The sequence below is a fragment of the Rhopalosiphum padi genome, chromosome 1, assembly GCF_020882245.1.
Source record: "Rhopalosiphum padi isolate XX-2018 chromosome 1, ASM2088224v1, whole genome shotgun sequence".
Classification (NCBI taxonomy): Eukaryota; Metazoa; Arthropoda; class Insecta; order Hemiptera; family Aphididae; genus Rhopalosiphum; species Rhopalosiphum padi.
Window position 1 is genome coordinate 12888836 of NC_083597.1, and position 19800 is coordinate 12908635.

The following is a 19800-nucleotide window of genomic DNA, read 5'->3' on the forward strand; positions in this document are numbered from 1 at the left end:
TGATTATTATTAATTTTTTCTTGTTATTTACCAAGAAATAGTCTATTGAGATGGCCAACATTTTTTTGTCTTCTAATTTTGATTTTATACGGGTTATGTCAATACCTACGTGACTATATATATAATTTCTGTTTATTAGACTATTCAAGCGGGAGTCTGTTTCTCTTTATTTTTTTCTTTATAAATTTCATCTTCGTGGAATGTTATTTTTTTAATGAGGGCAATGTAAAGTGAATAATAGCAAACACAATGTTACTTAACCGAGGCGGTCTGATAGGCAATCATTATTGCTTTGGCGTAAACGATCGCTTTTCGATGCCAACGCCTTCAATCGGTTTCAGCAGAATGAAAGTGCACCCATATTAAAAATAATTATATTTTATTACTTACAAATAGTTTATAATAAATAACAAATGTGTTAAATTAAATATTATATAAAAACATAGGTTTATGTATACATACGAAAGAAAGGACAATAATACGTGTTAATAAAAACCGTATAAATACATACAATATACAATATTATTATGATTATTTGTTAAAACGGTGTACATAAATAATAAAAAATAAATTACGGTTATGAATATTATAAAAATGTGAAGGCTGAAAGATCAAAAAAAATAACAATAAACTCACATATTATAATATGTAGAATTTTGTTATGTAAAAACCGAATCGGGTTATGGTAATTATTAAAATTGCATTTAATTTGTATCAAGTAGTTACCTAAAAGTGATGTTAAATATATTAAACGATGGACAGTTTTATCTTATCGACGATAATATTCTTAAAAAATGTACACAAGATTCGTCATCAATCGAATTGGATTTCCACTAAAGCATTGGTAGGAGGATTGCACGAGGTTTAGCGTGTTGAGACACAGGTCTGCCGTATATATTTTATTATAATATAATATAATAAAATATTACATAATATACTATTGAGACTCTCGTAATTTTAATTCTGAGAAAAAAATAATGAAATAAAATGTGTCAAACGCACACAGAATTATATCTTAAAAATGTATGTAATTTTTCTGATTAATTTAACTTCGTCGTTTTGAATTGTTTTTCAATCCTTGTGTGCTAAAATATTTTAAGCGTATTATACGACGTCATTGCCAAATGATAAAATGTATTGAATTGTGTTTTGTTAACCAAAAAAATATTGACAAACCGTAGTGTATTTTAAAGAATTCAGAATTATTGATAAGTATGCAGAAAACTCAAAAGCTATTATCATACAATATAATAACAATATATTGTAAGAGGTGAGTATATGCGTTTTTACAAGAAATTTGCATTTTTGTAATAAAAATCTTATTTTTTTCATAATGCCTTTTTACTTTTTAGGTTATTATTTTTTTTAATGGCAATTCATATTTTTAATTTTACATACAGTATTGCTTTTTTAAAGTGTCGATTAAGTAAAATTTATAGAATATTGAACTAAAAGCCTATTATTTATAAATATTATAAGTATTATTGATGATCTGATTAGCGATAACCGAAAATGTGTAGAGTATCCAGGTGAGGCAACTAACACGACATTCATCTAAACCATACTTTTAATAATTATAAATATAAAACAAGTCTTTCTTAAAACAATATTCTAATTAAAACTGTTAGGAATATGAACTAAAAATAAGGGTTGCCATAAGAAAACATTTTTTAAATAAACCTAAAAAAGACATTCATAAAAAATATTGAAACATTGTTTTTTACTGTCCTTGAAAAAAAGTGTACAAATATAAAATTATATAATGCATTGTAATTTATAAGTTTCTAGATACTTACTATTAAAACGATACAAAAAACAATGCACTTAACACTGAAATTGACTGGGAAAATTAGTAGATACGAGATATTATATTAAAAAAGTCATCTGTAGGTGCGGTAAGGGCAATAATATTACTAGGTATATGCTCATTTATAATATAACATTAAAAATAATAATAAATAACGTTAGAGTGAGGGAAAAAACGATACGAGTACCAGATACGTTCCACGACATTATAATAATTTGACGGGTGGAGGGGAGTGCGTTTGGCGACTTACAGATTTCGAGGATGGCAAACGATATACCTGCAGCTACAGCTAAACGATGACGGGTGGACGGTGATATACGTCATCGGTAATGGTGACGGTGGTTAGTTTGTGAAGGCCTAAGGGGTAAAGCGGTGACTAGTTTGACGGACACGCGCGTTAGGATGACGTCCGCCCGTCCACTTCCGGAAGGAATCCACGGAAGTGTTAAATATATATGTATATATTTCATATCCAATGACCGGAAATCATGACGGAGGTGTCAGTGATGTGTGTGGATAGTGCTGGTTGTAATAGTGGTAGGGGGGTGACGGTGGTTGTGTTGGTCTGAGACGGCGTTTAGGCCGCCCCATGATAGCCGTGAGGCTCGTACGAAGGGTACATCTGTTGAAGAGGCTGTTGCGAAGACGGCGACATAACAGCTGTCCCCGAAGCGGCGGCCGACTGTCCGGCGTAGGCTAGCAGATGCGCGTTCCGGTCGTCCTTGTCTGACGACCAGTCGGCCTGGACCACGGAACCACTTCCGCCGTATCCACCACCGCCACCACCACCACCGCCCTTAAACTTCTTGAGCAACATGAGTTTGGATATGGTGAGCGAGACGACGGCCAGCAGCAGGGCCTTTAGCGCCTTGGCGCCGATCATGACCATGGCCAGCGGTCCCATCAGCGACAGTTTGGCGCACATGATCACGCCCAACATCGACATCATTTTCTTGAGGTGTTTTAATTTGGACTTCTTGCCGCGGCCTAGTTATTGACGGAACAAAAAAAAAAAAACAAATGATATAGATAAATAGCTAGTAGATAGATAGATGTATAGCGCGGTACGGAAAACGTGGTGAGCGCTGTGAGAGAATAAAAACACGTAAAAGTAAATAATGTAAACAAACGGACGCGGAAAGGCGGAAGGGAAAAAAAATCGCGCGCAAATACATAAATACGCGGAGGACGACGACGACGATTATACGCGGGGGACGCTCGCATTCCCGCATTGTTGCTGCGGTCGTGGTCGTAAAATAATATTATTTTACTATTATAATAATAATGCGCGTTGTATACATATTATATTATATTATTATGTTTCAGCGGCAGTAATTGCGCGTGCGGTCGGTCGCGGCCAATTGGACTGGGAGAATAATTACGCGCGCACATAATAAATGTGTATATATATATATTATATTATTATTGGGTATGCGCCGCCGTTTCGAGAAGTCGGAAGTCGCGGGTACAGTATGGTAAGTATAACGCGGCGGCGATAGCTATGGGCTGTGGTATGCTTGTAATAATATACATCGTACACCGACGACGTTATAATAATGACGCCCAATGACTCGTGACGACCGCCGTCGTTTGATTAACCCGTTGACCTCAAAGATTTTTCCAATATTCCAGGACGGCGCGGCAGAGAGACAGAGAGAGAGAGACTCGCGCGCAGAGGAAAATAATCTTCCTCTCGCAGCTATTCTCGCCTGCGTGCACTATTACAATATATATCATTATTATAATATATCGCGTATTATTAAATGCGAGTCCGTCCCTATTGTGTGTATCGCCTGTGCATCGAAGGTCGACTTCCGCTCGGTTTGCCGCTGGAAAAATCGAACCGGCGCTTTCGCGCGTCAATGCGAAAAACAAAAATCAACGACAACGGTGTCGTAGGTACGTTCGTGTTACAATAATAGTCAATCGTCTATCACACGATATAATAATGTGGGTGTTATACGCGAACACACACACACCGGTGCTGTAGTAGTATAGGAGGTCGATTTTCCGGACATAGAGTGAAATTGCGCTGCAAATCGGGCGCAGCTGACGTGAAACGAAAACGACAATAACAACGATAATAATTATAATTATTATTGTAGAAACGATCAACGCCGCCGCTCGGATTTGCGTTATTATTATTATTATGATTTTCGGGACAAATTCTAACAGATCGGCTTCATCCGCCCCCTAATGAATTATGCACGGTACCTACTCATACTACGTCGTATTATAATTATTATTATATTGTTATCGTGTATACGCGATTCGTAGATACGGGCGCGCGTTGACGATGACGCCGTCGTCGGCGGATACGAATCAAACATTTTGTATTGTCGTTGTTTTCTTTTCAACCGCAATCTCACTATAGTATACTACCCACACTATATCGTTATCTGTGCTTTGGCGCGATTATAATAGTAGGTGTAAACATTTTCATTTGATAGGAGAAAAAAAAAGAAACCGTTTTTGATCGCGCGTCATACCTAATAAATCGAGCTATTTAAATACGAATAAATCGCTCGTAGAATCGGATAAAACATTCAAAACCGAGATGGCGACGAAAAAATACTCGACGGAAGATCGGATGCGAATATGTTCCATTGTGATAACACGGGCGTGGGATAAACGATTATAATATATTCACACGAACATGCGTAAATATAGCAATGTATAAAACAAACGATTATATTGAATAAATACGTATTATTGCGACGTACCATTCAATAGAAGAGTCGGATTGAACGATTAGTTTCCCAGTGCTTAAAACCAAATATATTTTTAATTGTTTTTCTTTTTTTCAACAATACTTATTGGGAAGTCGTTTATTTCATATTTTCATTTATTTATATATTAAAAGGATGTCCACTCACGTGCGTTGTTTTTATCACACTAAACGTACAACATAGCAATTGTTCGTTTAGCAAAATCTATTTTATAGCTTTAATAATAGAGTTGATTCACTTATTATTGGACTTAAAAATAAAAATATTATCCAGGGTATTCATTTTTTCATTTTAAAGTAAGTCGTAGTTATACTTTAAAATGAATATTACAATAAAAGCCTACGCGATGCCCTTGATAGTATTTTTAGTTTGATAATTATAGATGAATTGACTCTTGTAATATTGAAGCTAACAACATAAATTAAATTCTGCTGAACGCAAATTTGGTATGGTGGTAGGTAGTAGGTACGTTACTACTTACTACGTCTGTAAGACAAAAACAACACATGTGGCAATGCGGGTATGACGTTCTCTTAAAAAAAATGTAGACATTAATTATCATTGATCAAAGTAAATATAACATTACAAAGCAATCAATTTGAAATAAAAAAATAAAAATGTAAATTCGCAATTTCATCTTTAATACTGACAAAATAATATGGCCCTAATGTTATAAGAAGTTGTCCTTTATAATAATAACTTTGGAATAATAACTTTCATGTATATATCTCATCTTTATTGAATCAGTTTATTATTTTTTAATTCGAGTGAATACATTTGAATATTATTAAACCAATCGTTAAACGAATACAATATTATAACATTATGATAAAAATGTTTTATTTTTAAATTCGTTTTTTATTATCTAACATGAATTAATATTGAATACTTTTGAAGACTTGTTAGTCATTACATAATAAATTCAGTGCCTTCTTTTAATATCAATTAACTGTATTCTTAAAAAAATACCTAACTATAATATTTAATATTATACTGTTAATTTCCTCATTCAATACGACAGTACACACTTTTACTAAAATAGTTCGAACCCTATATAATATACATGATGAATATATATTTTGCGAAAAAAATGGTTTTGCTTACAAGTCTAAATAATTATTTAGTGATTCTGTGGCAACTACGGAGTAGTTAAAGGTGATCGATGTTTCTGTTCAACCTAATACATTGACGCAAGAGAAATTAGTTTCAACTGTTTAACCAACTATGCAACCACTCACGGGCCACTGCCATACTATATAACTACCCACGCAAAACACGCAAATTGATTCATAAGTTGTTTTCCAAGGTTTGACTTTCAAACTTGACGTACATTTCTAAGCAAATTCCAAAACTAAACCCTCTATTTCTTTCCAAAATCCTAAAAGCTATCCTTGGAGTATAATATTTAAAACAATTTTCATTAAGTCGATGTCGAGAGTAATAATTGTTGTTAATCTTATAGTTTTAGACGCCGAATTCCGAATGGTTAGTGTTATTAATAGGTATTTAGAAATGTATACAGCTCAGAAGTTAGAAATAATAATAACCATGGTTCGATGGCTTGAGTAACCATCATATCAGTAAACAGGCATTATGACGTGTATAACTGCAAAAGTTTATAGACACGTAAGAGCAGAAATGAATAAATATTTATACAACGCAAAATATATAACAATACTACAAAATGTCTATAATAAAAATAACAATTATATAATAAGTGTTATTATGTTCATTGTTCGCGGTAAAAAATTGACGAGATCCATCTCGTGAGGAATATTACGTATGTGTGCATTGTGAATACCCACGCAAAATATTGACACATTTAATACTACACTACTCTAAAATACTAATCATACGGAATGATGATTAAATGCAGTTTGAACGTCCACAACGCGTCACACGAGTTCAGATCTGAGATTTATGACGTTACATAACCCGCGACGTTTTGTAATCGTGTACAGAGTCACAAAGACATCTTACGTCTCATAATAATGTAATGAATCTAAATAAAATATTTTCCGTGTCTTATAAAGACCGGTCTTATTAAAATGACACATTATTCACACTAGCTTCGGTGTTTAATTTAGTATTTCCATTAATTTCTAGCTAAGAAACGTCTAATCATCTGGCACACGATGAGATTAACATTTACTGTAAAAATAACGGATCGTACCTACGAAAGAGTCCGCACGTAGTTATTAGAAAAACATATTTTAATTAATACAACCACACCGTCCACACCTGGCGATATTGAATAAACAAAACAAAGAACATTCGTGTGTTTGATTTATTATTCAATAACCTTTATTAACCCCTTTGTTCCGGTGACTTCACAATATTATGTTTTTATTTTTGTTCAGTGACCCATATTGGAATTAAGCTGGAAAATTATCCACGCAAGGTAGGTGGTAGAATATATTTTATGATATTATAAGACACCATAATACTATAACTATTTGTTGAAGACCAATGTACAATAACCATTCAGTAATAACACATATTTTAATAGTATTTAAATAATGTGGGTGTTCAAACAAATTATTACTATTATTATTTGTATTTCTAGAATAATATTGACCGTATAAAATACAATATTCATAATCATAACCTTCATCGAAATACCTTATTTAAATATAATTTATAGAATGATGAATCTCCAACCGATTACATAACAATAAAATGTATTAAAACCGAAGAATTATTTTCTTAACACTTTACCTAGTGTAACAAACATTGCGACATCAAAATTTATTTATTTTAAATAGACTATGAAGAATTTTTAATTTAAATAAAAATGTACTTGACTTTTATCCAAAATTAGATATAAACTTGTCACCGACCCAAAATATCCGAATTAGAATGAATTGAATTTAAAATTTAGAAAATGTATTTCATTCATTTGACAATAAATAGTATTAACAGACCTTCGTTCAGAATTAAGAAACTGAGATTAGATTTATGTTAATAAAAATCTTTAAATTGAATATTACTTATATAAATATTATGATAAACCAAAAATCGTAAATTAATTTCCAATATTTGTTTGAATTTATAGTGTACTGTTCTCATAATTAATGAAAATTAAAAAAGTTTACTCTTCATAAAGTAAAATATATTTTTTTTTTTTTTTAATTTCTAATGTAAACAGAGTTTACAGAAGTACTAATCAAAGGTTCTCAAATTGTGGATTGTGATTAAATTTTTGGTAGAATATATTAAATTTTGAAAAACGTATGTATCTTTTTTATGATATAATAAATTTAATATTAGATTACTTAATATTTATATAATTTATAAAAAAAGAAAAGATAATAAACGTATGTATAAATACGAGTTTGTGATATATTATTTTCTCTACAACTCTATTGTTCAATGATGATCAAATTTAGTTTTATTATTGATTATTATCTGCGACAATTATAAGTGTACCAATGTCGTGTACTTGTGTCACCTGCACAATGCTACTAAACTAAAAGTTATCGTAAAGATAGCCATTAGAAAAAATTATCATTATTTAGGTAGTTCATGGTGGGTCACTAAAATTTAAAAATTTTCCGAAATGGGCCGTACTGTGCTGTGCTATATTAGCTTGAATATTTCCGTTTTAATAGGTACTTAATAACAATTTTAGATTCTGATCGAGCCCATGACTGTATTGATTTTACAATGATGTGTGTTTTTTTGTTTATTATCATCTTTTGTAATAAATTACTTGAATTTTCAACTTTGTGTTTTAATTTAAAAAAAAAAAATTATAAAACGAATAACTGTAGTTATTTGAAATTTTGCAAAATAATTATAATATTATTATTTTTTATAAATGGTATAATTTTTAAAATATTCAACTCTTTTTGAGCTCTCTATAAATAATTTATAGACAATTAAAATATTCGATTTTTTTTTTATTGTCAATACAAACATTTTACTTGATCAAAAACCTTTATAATTAAATAAAAAGTTCCTCATAAGTTGTTATTATTATCATACATTTGAAAAAAGTTGAGCTTAAATCTTCAAAACTATTATAAATGGTTGCAGTTAGAATTTTAACAAATTACGTCAAAATTACAAAAATTAGTTATTTATTTTTTAATTAAAAATTCATATTTAATATTTTAAAAACTTAAAAAAGTTCTATATACACTGCAATCTTTATTAAAAAAAAAAAAAATCTACTTAAAAGTAAATATCTCTTATATTATGAGCGTTTGAAGTTCAATTGTTTAGGACAATACATATTATATTCACTTGGTGAAATAATTATTTCTTCTCGAGTGATTTTTGTTATTTTATTGTAATTCAAAAGTAAATAACTGTAGGTATGTTCATCTAAATTATTCTTGTCTTTGTAAAAAATTATTAAAAATAAATAGGCATAATTCTCATGTACATTTAAACTTCAAATTTTTATAAAGTTCGAACATTACATGCAAAATCATTTGCTTTTCGTTCAATTAAAAACTAATTTCCAAATTGTCACTTGAAAATTATTATTAATATTTTTTCTAAATTCAATAAAATCTATAAAACATAGAATTTAGTTATTATTATTTTTTTTTATGACTTAATGATTATTATGAGTACTAAAATTTGTTTTATGGAATACAAACTTAACTTCATCAATTAAAAGTTTAAATTTGTGTATTTTAAATAGGATAATTGTATGATAAAGTTTATATTATACCTATTATTTGTACTTATTTCTCGTATATTAAATATTTTATTTTTATTATTTTGCACAAATTATAACTCATACTTTATACCTTATCTCAACTTAACTGATTTATAATTTTTATTTTACATAAATATTATTGACTTAATCATTAACAGCCATTTAAGTGATATGTAACTATTTTAGTATTTATAACTTCATTAATAAGTACCTATTACTATATTATGCAATAATATTAATTTTAAATGTAAATATTTAAATGCCTAATTAAATGCATGTAAATTCCATCCAGGTCAAAAAACTTATAGTTTTTGTTTAAAACGATTGAGTACATTTTCGAAGTAAATAAAAATGAACACAGAGGAACATTAAAATAGTTACAATTCTAAAGTAATTTAAGCAATAACGATAAATTTGACCATTATTTGACCATTGAAAAATTAATGATGGTGACATCAGTGTTATTTGTGTCACCATTTATAATTTTATACACAATAAGAAAATAATTATTACCGTGATTATGAAATAATGTAATATTATATTATATTATAATTATTAGAATAACTGCACAATATGTACAAATCAGCCTTATTAGAATATAATAAGACTAATTCGTACGCAGTTTTCCTTGTGATTGTATATAAACTTATAATTTATGGGTCTGCATACAATTAGATACCTATGAACTAAGTTCATAAGAAGTATATGTTTATATGTTTTATAAAAAATATTTTACATATTTTATGATATCGCATAATATGTAATATATTGTGTATTATGTATACGGGAAAACGTAATAATAAACGCATAATATCTCGTAATCAATACCATACAAACTTCGAATAAAACGTCAAATGAAGCTACGCACTATATTGCAATAGCGAATTGGAATTATGTTGTCCCTTCTCAAATCCCGATGTAGCTTTTATAACATTTTCGTTGTCTTGTACACGAACATTCTGCCCTTATAATGGCCAGACGAGTCCTAAGCAACATATATCAACATTTCCATACGCACAGCGAACGATATTGCAGTATGTTTTGTCACAGTAGGAAACCTATTTTTTTTACGTTTTCGCAAAGATTTAATGAATTAGAATAAAATAATATAGAGAGCAATAAACACATTGCAATATGGCAATGGATGACTATTAATGAATTATTGCAGCATCCGAGACAAATATTTACGGTGCTACTGCAGCAATAGTCGTTTGAGATTAGAATATAACAAGAACGTTGGCCGAATAAAACTCGACCGCGGTAAACGTTTGATTCGTAGATTATCAGCGAGGGCGTTGAGTACACGGCGACAACAACAACGACGACGACGACGACCTCGACATCGGCCACAGTAAGCTGCAGCACTATCATCCCGCGTAGGTATAAACCGCATTATGCGATATCGCACTTCATAATATATATATGCCACACGAATTCCGCAACATGTTAACCTAAACACGAATACGCTTCGGCGTTACTATCCTGCGCGTCGGACTGCAATCCTTAAAAGTCTAGAACGGATCATATTATTTAAGCGGCTTTTAACCGCAACGAATAAGTATAATATGCATTTGTACTCGAAATTCGTTTCGAAATCAATTCGTCGTAATACAACAACATTTTTAATACGATATCTGCAAAAGCTAATCGTCAATAATTATTCGTTTAACGTCGCAGTGCGCAATGTGTCGGTCGACCGCCGCGATGGGACTTACGATACGGTTTTTCCCGGACCCATCGACCTAGCCATTTACGATCGCGCGCATCCCGCAAGTCTATCGTGGGATATTTGCAAAAACCGTATTAAAACGTGAAAATCGCGTCTGCAGATCTAACGGTATAGTTACCTTGCTGGTCGAGTTCCAGATCGATGTCGTCGTCGAGTATCCAAGGCAGCGATATCCGGATGGTGTGCGTGTCGAAGTACTCGTCGATAGCCGGTCCCAGGGACGTGCTGATCCGGTGCGTGTGCGGCTTGTTGTTGTTGTTGTGCGGCTGCAGCTTGGACCGGTCCTCGGCCAGGCCCGCCTCCTTCTTCTTGACGATCGTCACGATGTCGCCAACCACGTTCAGCTTGTCGCGCTTCTCCAGCCAGTTGACGTACACCAGCAGCTTGTCGTCCAGGCAGACGATGGCCAAGTCCAGCACGCAGTCGTCGGCCGACGTGGCGGCGACGGACGCTCCGCGGAACGCCAACAGGGACGCGGACGACAGCAGCAACAGCGGCAACGCCATGGTGGGCGACATGTGTAACGGCGGCGGCGGCTGCTGCGTGACCGCGACGCGGGTGAGAACCTGGTAAGCGGTCGGAAAAGCGGCGACCGGGTCTATATACCGGGGCTGCGGGTACGACGCGACGTGTACACGGTTCACCGGGTGAGTATATATTGACTTCGGCCGGCTGGTGTTTTACGCGCGGGTAGCGGCCGATGGTCAACGGAACGAGATGGATAATATATTGTGCGGCGACGGCGACGGTGGCGGCGACGACAGTGACGTGAAAATCGATCTTTGCCGCCGATCTCGCACCGGTACGGCCGCTGCCCCTCGTCATCCCCCGCCAAGCGCCGTCGCGATTATTATATCGTTGCGATTATTATTATTGTTGTTATTATTATTATGCGTTTTATATAGTGTGTATATACATACAGTCGTGTAGTGGGTACGCGCGGTGGAAGCGTCGTCGGAAAATTCGCCGTTTCACGCGCCGGTCATTTTCCTCACCGGCGCGGAAGGGAGGAGTCGGCGCGGGTAGCTGTCGGGGAACGGCGGGACGCGGGCAGGTGAGTAGGGGACTAACCGCGTGGACTCGGCGGAGAGACGGAGAGGAGAAGCGGGAAAAAAAACGCGAAGTGAAGAAAAAATAAACACGGTGACTATAACGAATTCGACAATGAACTATATGGGACTATGTACAGAGTGAGGTAGGTATATACGCGCGAGCGGATGTGGCCCGCGGTGGGAGGAAGAAGCCATGCCGGGGCTGGCGGGCGACCGGAGTGGAAAACCGGAGAGAAATATATAGGAGAATGAAAAACAATGTAAGAACATAATATATAAGTTAAATGGTCATTTGCTTAACTAGTTCACACCGAATCCCCGGAGCGGTTTTTCTACACACGATTTCCGCGATAATTACAAGTCAAAAATAAAAATAGCGACCCGCTGCACCGTCCGCCGCGACCGCAATGTATATATATATATATATATACTGTACAGGTATATATTATTATATTGTATTATATTATATGATACAGACAAACGTGCCCAGTCAGTCCGCGGCACATCGTATCGTTTGTGTACGCGCACATTTTTTTACCTCACAATTTTTTTTTTTTCACTGACGTTCGGTTTTGGTTTTTTTTTCTCTCGTCCCCGTCATCAGCATGTATAATAATAATATCATAATGTTCACCGCCTATTGTTGCCATTATTAGACAGCGAGTGGCCATCATGTAGGAAAGTCGAAAGTGACTATATATACGTTTTGCATTATATTCCAATAATATTTATCACGATACCGAAGCCGCGCGCTTCTTTGCGTATAATTTATATCGCGATATTATTGTTACGCATTTATGATGATGATGCGCGATACACGGACGTTTGGCGTGACAACCGTTTCGAACCGTTCATCTCGCCGCGAGTAGGATGTGCCCGGTATGTGTGGCTACATAACAACACGAAATACGATACAGCCCATCTCGGTCGTGTTTGTTCTTTATCACACGCGGATTTTTTTTTTCTCGCCCGAATTCCAAACGAAAAAAGAACGTTTTAAACTGTGTCTCGTGGCTCGTTTCGCGATGCTCGAATGTTAGGTTTTTAATTTTTCTTATCCTGCCTATAATCTTAGACTTTGATAATATATTATACGGTATTCACACAGGGCGATTCACTAAGCACGCTCATAGCTCCCCCTCCCCCAAACATTATTCTTTTATATTACATTTACCAAAACTCTGATTTTTGGAACTTTTAAGTACATAGTTACCTATAATAAAATAATATAATACCACATTTTTAGATACTTAGATTTATGTATATATTTGAAGGAGTACCCCGTGGTTATACATAGTTTTTTTTTTTTTTATTGAGAACTATATATACTTTTTTTTTAAATGCTGATCTAAATCGAAATTAGAATAAGTAATTTTAGAGTTATTAAACTGTGTGTATTTAGGATAATAATCCTTGATCCTAAATGAAATACAAAATATAAGTATGTTATAATAAATTAAACTAGTACTTATTATACTCTGTCAATTTTAATAAATTATAAAATTTTAATTAAATACTATCATTCTCGTATATTTAAACTTATTACTATGAATATTATCCTTGGTAGGAACATAAAATCTTATAATCCTGATTATGATTAGAATGGGGTACAGAGGTAAATCGCTTCCACGTAGACACGTAGTAGATAACGTTTTAGACTGCTAAAGATTTACCATCACAGATTTCTGTACTGTCTCTTAGTCTTTTTTGTAGTGTTTAATTCATTTTATTTTAGGCTATTTTATTTTGTTTATTTACTCAAAATATAGTATAAATATGATCACGAAAAAAAAATTGCTCAACAATTTAGAGTAAAAAAGGGTGGTTTTGCACCCTACAAATGTTCATTTCGATCTAAATTTCGGAAAATATGGTCTTCATAAAATTGCCTAAATTATAATTTAAATAAATTTACTGTGAAATTAAAATTTGGGATGATAATATTTTAATGACTTGCTTCGTTGTAATAAATAAACTTAAATATAATAAATAACAGTCAAATAGTTTAAGTTACACCTAATCTTTAGTATTGAAAAAGGGATGACCCGTACCATACATGGTCACGATATTGAGAAATCGACACGTATACTCATGTCGGTAAGACGCAGAACTTATATGTTGCCAGAAAACCCATTTGATGACCGAAAAAAGGATATGCTATTGAAAAGAAAAATAGTTTTTGGTAACGTAAAACCCTTTGATAAAGCTTCGACGTGACCTTGTTGTCTTTTTTGACAGTGAGATTATTATAACCATGGATTGATGAATGCAATGTTAGTGCAAAATCAAGTACATGCGCACTAGCCATCTTACCGACAACCCGTTTTCTGAGTACAGTATCCTACGAGTGACAACTGTAGATACTTCTTTTAACGAACAGTAATCAATTTATTTTTTTATTTAAATTCACGTATTTTGAGCTCGTACTTTGAGTCACATAATCCTACTGCATAGCATATAATTGCAGCTACAAACCAATGTTATGTGGTATAGTATATTAAATCATAGTATATATATTTTACATTTAATTACATTGTACCTGTACTGGATATAATTAAATCAAATTTTCGAGTTCATTATCTCGAGAGCTTTCTGAATATTTGGAAGAAGTAAATAGTGTAATTTTAATATTTGAATTTGATAAGCGATAACGTAAGTTGACGCTGCGGTAAACAATATAAATTATGCCATATAGGTATATTCAATGCGATGTCATATTTAAATTAATTTTTGAAATACGATTTAGGTACACATCTGGTAACTGATAAGAGATCGAAGGTTTTTCGTATAATTATAATTTGTGTTTGCCAATACGATACCACACTATTACAGTAATACACTTGTAGAAGAATATGTTATATTTTCAAGCGACGTGTGTTAAATATTATAATATTATATTAATAAACTATTCAGTATTTGTTCAAGTTTTCAATAGTAATTCGTACGTCTCATACGACCTCACGCGATTGATGGCCGTTTCGATTTATATAGATGATGCGTAAATACAACAATATAGCTGGTATAATATGTAATGTATCATAATATTATAGTTTTCCTAATTTATTGTTATTACCGTATTTTGATTTGTCGATATATTATGTGTTCCTTCGACATTCGTTTAAAGAAGTGGCCTACTCAGTAGTGTACGCATAAACATTTCTATCCACTCATCGGGTATGAGAGAAGAAAATTAAACAAAAACTAACTTAATCGTTCTACGAAATATGACTTTATGTTTCATTTGTTCGCTAAAAGAATGTGCAGATTTCTTAAAAAATATAAATTTTTATTTGTATTTGTTACTTATGGGAATATTTATGCCATTGCAGCTGTATCTAATAAAAATAAAACTATTTTTCTCTTTAACAAGTTAGAGGTATACATGGCTCCTGACGATCAAATCGATAGCAATAATAAATAATAATGCATATTATAATTATGCAGTTTTATATTTTTATAGTACTTATTACTAATGTGTTATTAAAACGGAATGATAATTTTTATGTTTTATAAAGAATAACTCGGTGTATGTATTGGCAATCGCCCGCGATCGTTGTATTATAAAAACATAATATACTCAGAATATTAATAAAAAATTGCTAATTGCGTCAACTAACATGGACGATTTACCTTATATTTTCACAACTAGTAGGTACACATAGCATAATTGTATGAGACATACATTTTAATAGCACACAGAACGAACGTCCAGAGCAGGCGGTAGGCGACAAGCTCTAATGGAATTACTGCGACTTAAATACTGTAAACTCACAAGATTTATTGTTTATTATATTATTATACTGTATTAACAAAACTATATACCGTTTTGACGTGCGTGATGTAGATATACAATACATTTTGTTCATTTAAGTACAAATTTTGTACATGTATTATGTATATCGTTTTGTGGAAAGAATCGAGTAATAACGACACATTAGATGAAAAGCCGGTGTATGGTTGAGGGAATATATTAAAACGACTATTATACAATAGTGTTGCAAGTAAAACCTGTATTATTTAAGCAAAAACAATAATTATATTTACAGTCGTTAACCACTTTATATTTTATGATATTATAATAATATTTGAACACGCTTATTGTTTTTGACAGTGAATTTCGTCGTAACCATGATTTTTTTTTTTACAACTTAAATGTTGAAATGTAATTTTAAAATTCCTACAATATGTCGACAAAGCAACTGCAGTGTACACTTTATCGTTGGTCTAGAACAAACTGTTCGAACAGTGTTTTATCGATCATATTAATAGTTAATTTACTCTTTCGGTAAGCCTTGTACATCTATAAACTATTTCGAACAACTAGCATTATTAAAACTTAGTAATATAGATCTTGAAAAGGTAAACAATTACAAAAAAAAAATTATTTTAATTTAGATATAACCACCGCATATTGATTTCAAGTTGAAAACAGGACTGAATCCTAATCAGCTGTCTTACCGAAAAGAGAAATTTAGTAAAAAAAAAAAAAAAAGTATACATTTTAAATGAAAAAGATTTCATCTTATTTATATAGTAATAGTATAGCCATAGTTGCACGCACCTCTACCTAGATACCTAAATATACATACATATAGTTATTGTAAATATATATATAGTCGTATTATATTCATGACTATGGATTTTATTGTTAATTCGAGGCACGTCAACAAAAACTGACCATGACATTAAAAACAATAATAAATATTTTTAAAAGGAAAATCATATAAAACTTAATAATGTTTTTTAAAATGCGTTATGCCCCATTTTAAAAAGCTTGAAGTAATAATACTGTCCAGATAATATATTCAAATCTGTCACTGCAATCATTTCTTATGGTTCCTACACCGTATTTACAATTTATACATGATATTATGGTAATTCAAGTTAATAGTACTGGTTTTATAAACATGGTAATTTTTGTTATATTTATAAACATAAAAATATAATCTTAAATATATATAAGCAACTTTACAGTTATACAATTTGAACCTTAATGATTCTTCAAAATAACATATTTATTTATTCAAAAAATATATAAATAACATTTATGTGTAAGTGTCAGTAGAACTATTATATAGTTCATTAAAGTTGATATATTTTCCACGGGAACTTTGTCATTATATATAGTTATATAAATATATAAACTCATATGCCGTTTCTTTTTATAGACAGATATTTTTAACAGTTAAACGTAACTGAAACAACTGAAATCTGCTACACATCCGCTCAATATATAAATAATTATAAATTATAATATCAAAAACTAGTTCTATATAATATGAGTTCCTTCAATCGGCTTCATCACACCGGTAAGAATAATTAATGTAAAATATCGCCAATACTGCTATAGTTAAAAGAGATTTTGTATAATAATAATATTATAAGCTAATTTCAATAAAGTGTATTTTATTTTTAGTACCAAAGGTGTTTTAGCTGATAAAAATTCGTTTTAAACTATTAGAATAGTTATAAATTATTTAAATATCTGTACTCCCAATAGAAATATATGGTATATCTTATAATATATGTTATACGATTAGGTAAAATTATAAATATCGGAAATTTGAATGTTTATATTGACAACTTAGTGATTTTATTCTGACCGATTATTCTTAGTAATTAGTATTTAATGCTCTATTTTAAATATAACTTATAACGTACAATCTTTCAATCTTATAAAGCTATTATAAATAACTTTAAAATGGTTATCAATTTTCGTTGTAATTAACAAACAATGATAGGGGGCTTCACTTTGAGGAACTTTGTATTAAATAGTAAAGAAATAAAATAAAATATTTAATATAGTTATAACTGCAAAAAATTGCGAATTTTCGAGATTTTGATGAATTTTATCAAAATATTAACTTTGAAAGCTCATAAAAATAAAATGTGCCATCTCTGTGTTTTAAATATATTTGTTTTTATCTTTAAAAAGAACTTATATGGAGGCACTCGTATTAAATTATTAAGCTTTTTGACTGAGGAAATTTTTTATTGACATTTATAGAAATAAAACTTAAACAATGGAAATTTTTAAATGTCTATAAATATGTACCTCAAAAAAAGTCAAAATATTTTGAAAATTATACCTTATGTAAGAATCGGTAACATGAAAATTATCTGTGAGTAATAAATTAAGCCAAAAAAAAACAAAATCAATTTTCTGATATCTAATTTTGTGTAAAAATTCAATATGTCCTTAATTTTGTACTTTCTTTTATCGATTATTTTGAAAAATATTGGTATTTTTAATTTTGATCTCTCTAAAATCTACTTATCGTGTACACTGATATAAAAAAAATAACATAAATCAAAATTACAATCCAATAAAATTCACATACTTGTTTATTGTTTCTTAATTCTTCAATTTAAATATATATCATAATATAATTGTAACTAATATGTTAGGTACCAGTACTAACATAAAATATATTAAATAAACACTTTTACATTTTTCCATATTTCTAATTTTGTATAAATAACTTAAGAAAATGTAGAAATTTTATAATATAATATACATAACTCGTCTATTGTGTTTCTTAATATTTCACATTACTTACTTAAAACCGTTAAAATCACTACAGTTAGTTAATTGAAAAATAAACACGACCTGCGGCAGTCAATATTTCTTTCAGTCATCCCGTGACTTGGTGGTCCGATGACCAATGTTATTTTGTCAAGGCCTTTAAGGTTTACCGACCTTCAGAAACCAGTTTTCAAGCCCCTTATTCATGAACAAGAAATTAAAAATTATTTTTCTTCCTAAGGTACTAAGGTTCATCGATATTTTCTCAGAAGAAATGATGAAAAAAAAAATTATCAATTACAAAAATAAATAATCTGAATACAAACATAAAAAATATACCAATCAACGTTATGAGCATATTGTTAATATCACATTGCTTAAGAGTACTTTTTTTTTGGCTAATAAGTAATAATTCTATTGTACTATTGTAGCCTAATTATAATGATAATAAAAATATTTAAAAAAAATACCGTTCAAGGAAAATCGAATGCAATATAGTAGGTCGATTTGTTTTTGTTTACCTAGAAATAATTAATACACATATTGTAGAAATACATGTATACATTTTTACCAATACTATCCTATATAACATTGGAATAGAGTTCAAATGCACGACACTATTAGACATTACGTGTTGTTGAAGTTCAGTTTTATGGAACAGGTTTTAACGAGATAAAACAGTACATTTATTGGTCGTCATTGTTAAAAAGCATAATATTATAAAAAAAAAACACTGTATATATTATATACTTTATATGCAAATGTTAATTTATTTATTTACAAATATTCTACAGCTATGAAGCGAGCTAAACTACTGTTATATTATTTTTTTACAAATATCGATTACACCTTATGTCAGAGAACTTATACAAATATTATCATCGATAATGTTATTATAGTACGATGTAAAATTATTTCTTAGTCCGTCTTCAAGACTATTTATTCATAATGACCATCGTTGCATATATATATATACCTATTTAAAATGCTCAGATGAAAATTTTAAAAGTTTAAAGAAGAAACTTAAGAGAGTAAAGAATTCGAATAAATTAATTTTATTTTGTATTAGCCTTATGATGAAAATTATTCAATTACATTTTTATTCGAATAATTATAAAAAAAAATCATTCGAATAATATTGGTTTCGAATTATTTAAACAAATTTTTATTCGAATAATTATCTAGATAATATTTTGCCCAACTAAGTTACAAAATTACAAAGTGTAAAGCCACTTACATCTATTCAATGATTAAAATAATTTTGTAAAATAAATTCAAATAATTA

General features: G+C 31.1%; 1 protein-coding gene across 1 annotated transcript; it reads right to left on the bottom strand.

Moving 5' to 3' along the window:
- Window positions 1-362: 362 nt before the first annotated feature.
- LOC132918142 (uncharacterized) lies at window positions 363-12352 on the bottom strand. Its single transcript, XM_060979257.1, has 2 exons — window positions 11056-12352; window positions 363-2794 (listed from the first exon to the last, which is right to left on the bottom strand). Exons 1-2 carry the CDS (start codon window positions 11453-11455, stop codon window positions 2385-2387), a joined length of 810 nt encoding a protein of 269 aa, XP_060835240.1. The 5' UTR covers window positions 11456-12352; the 3' UTR covers window positions 363-2384.
- Window positions 12353-19800: the final 7448 nt, after the last annotated feature.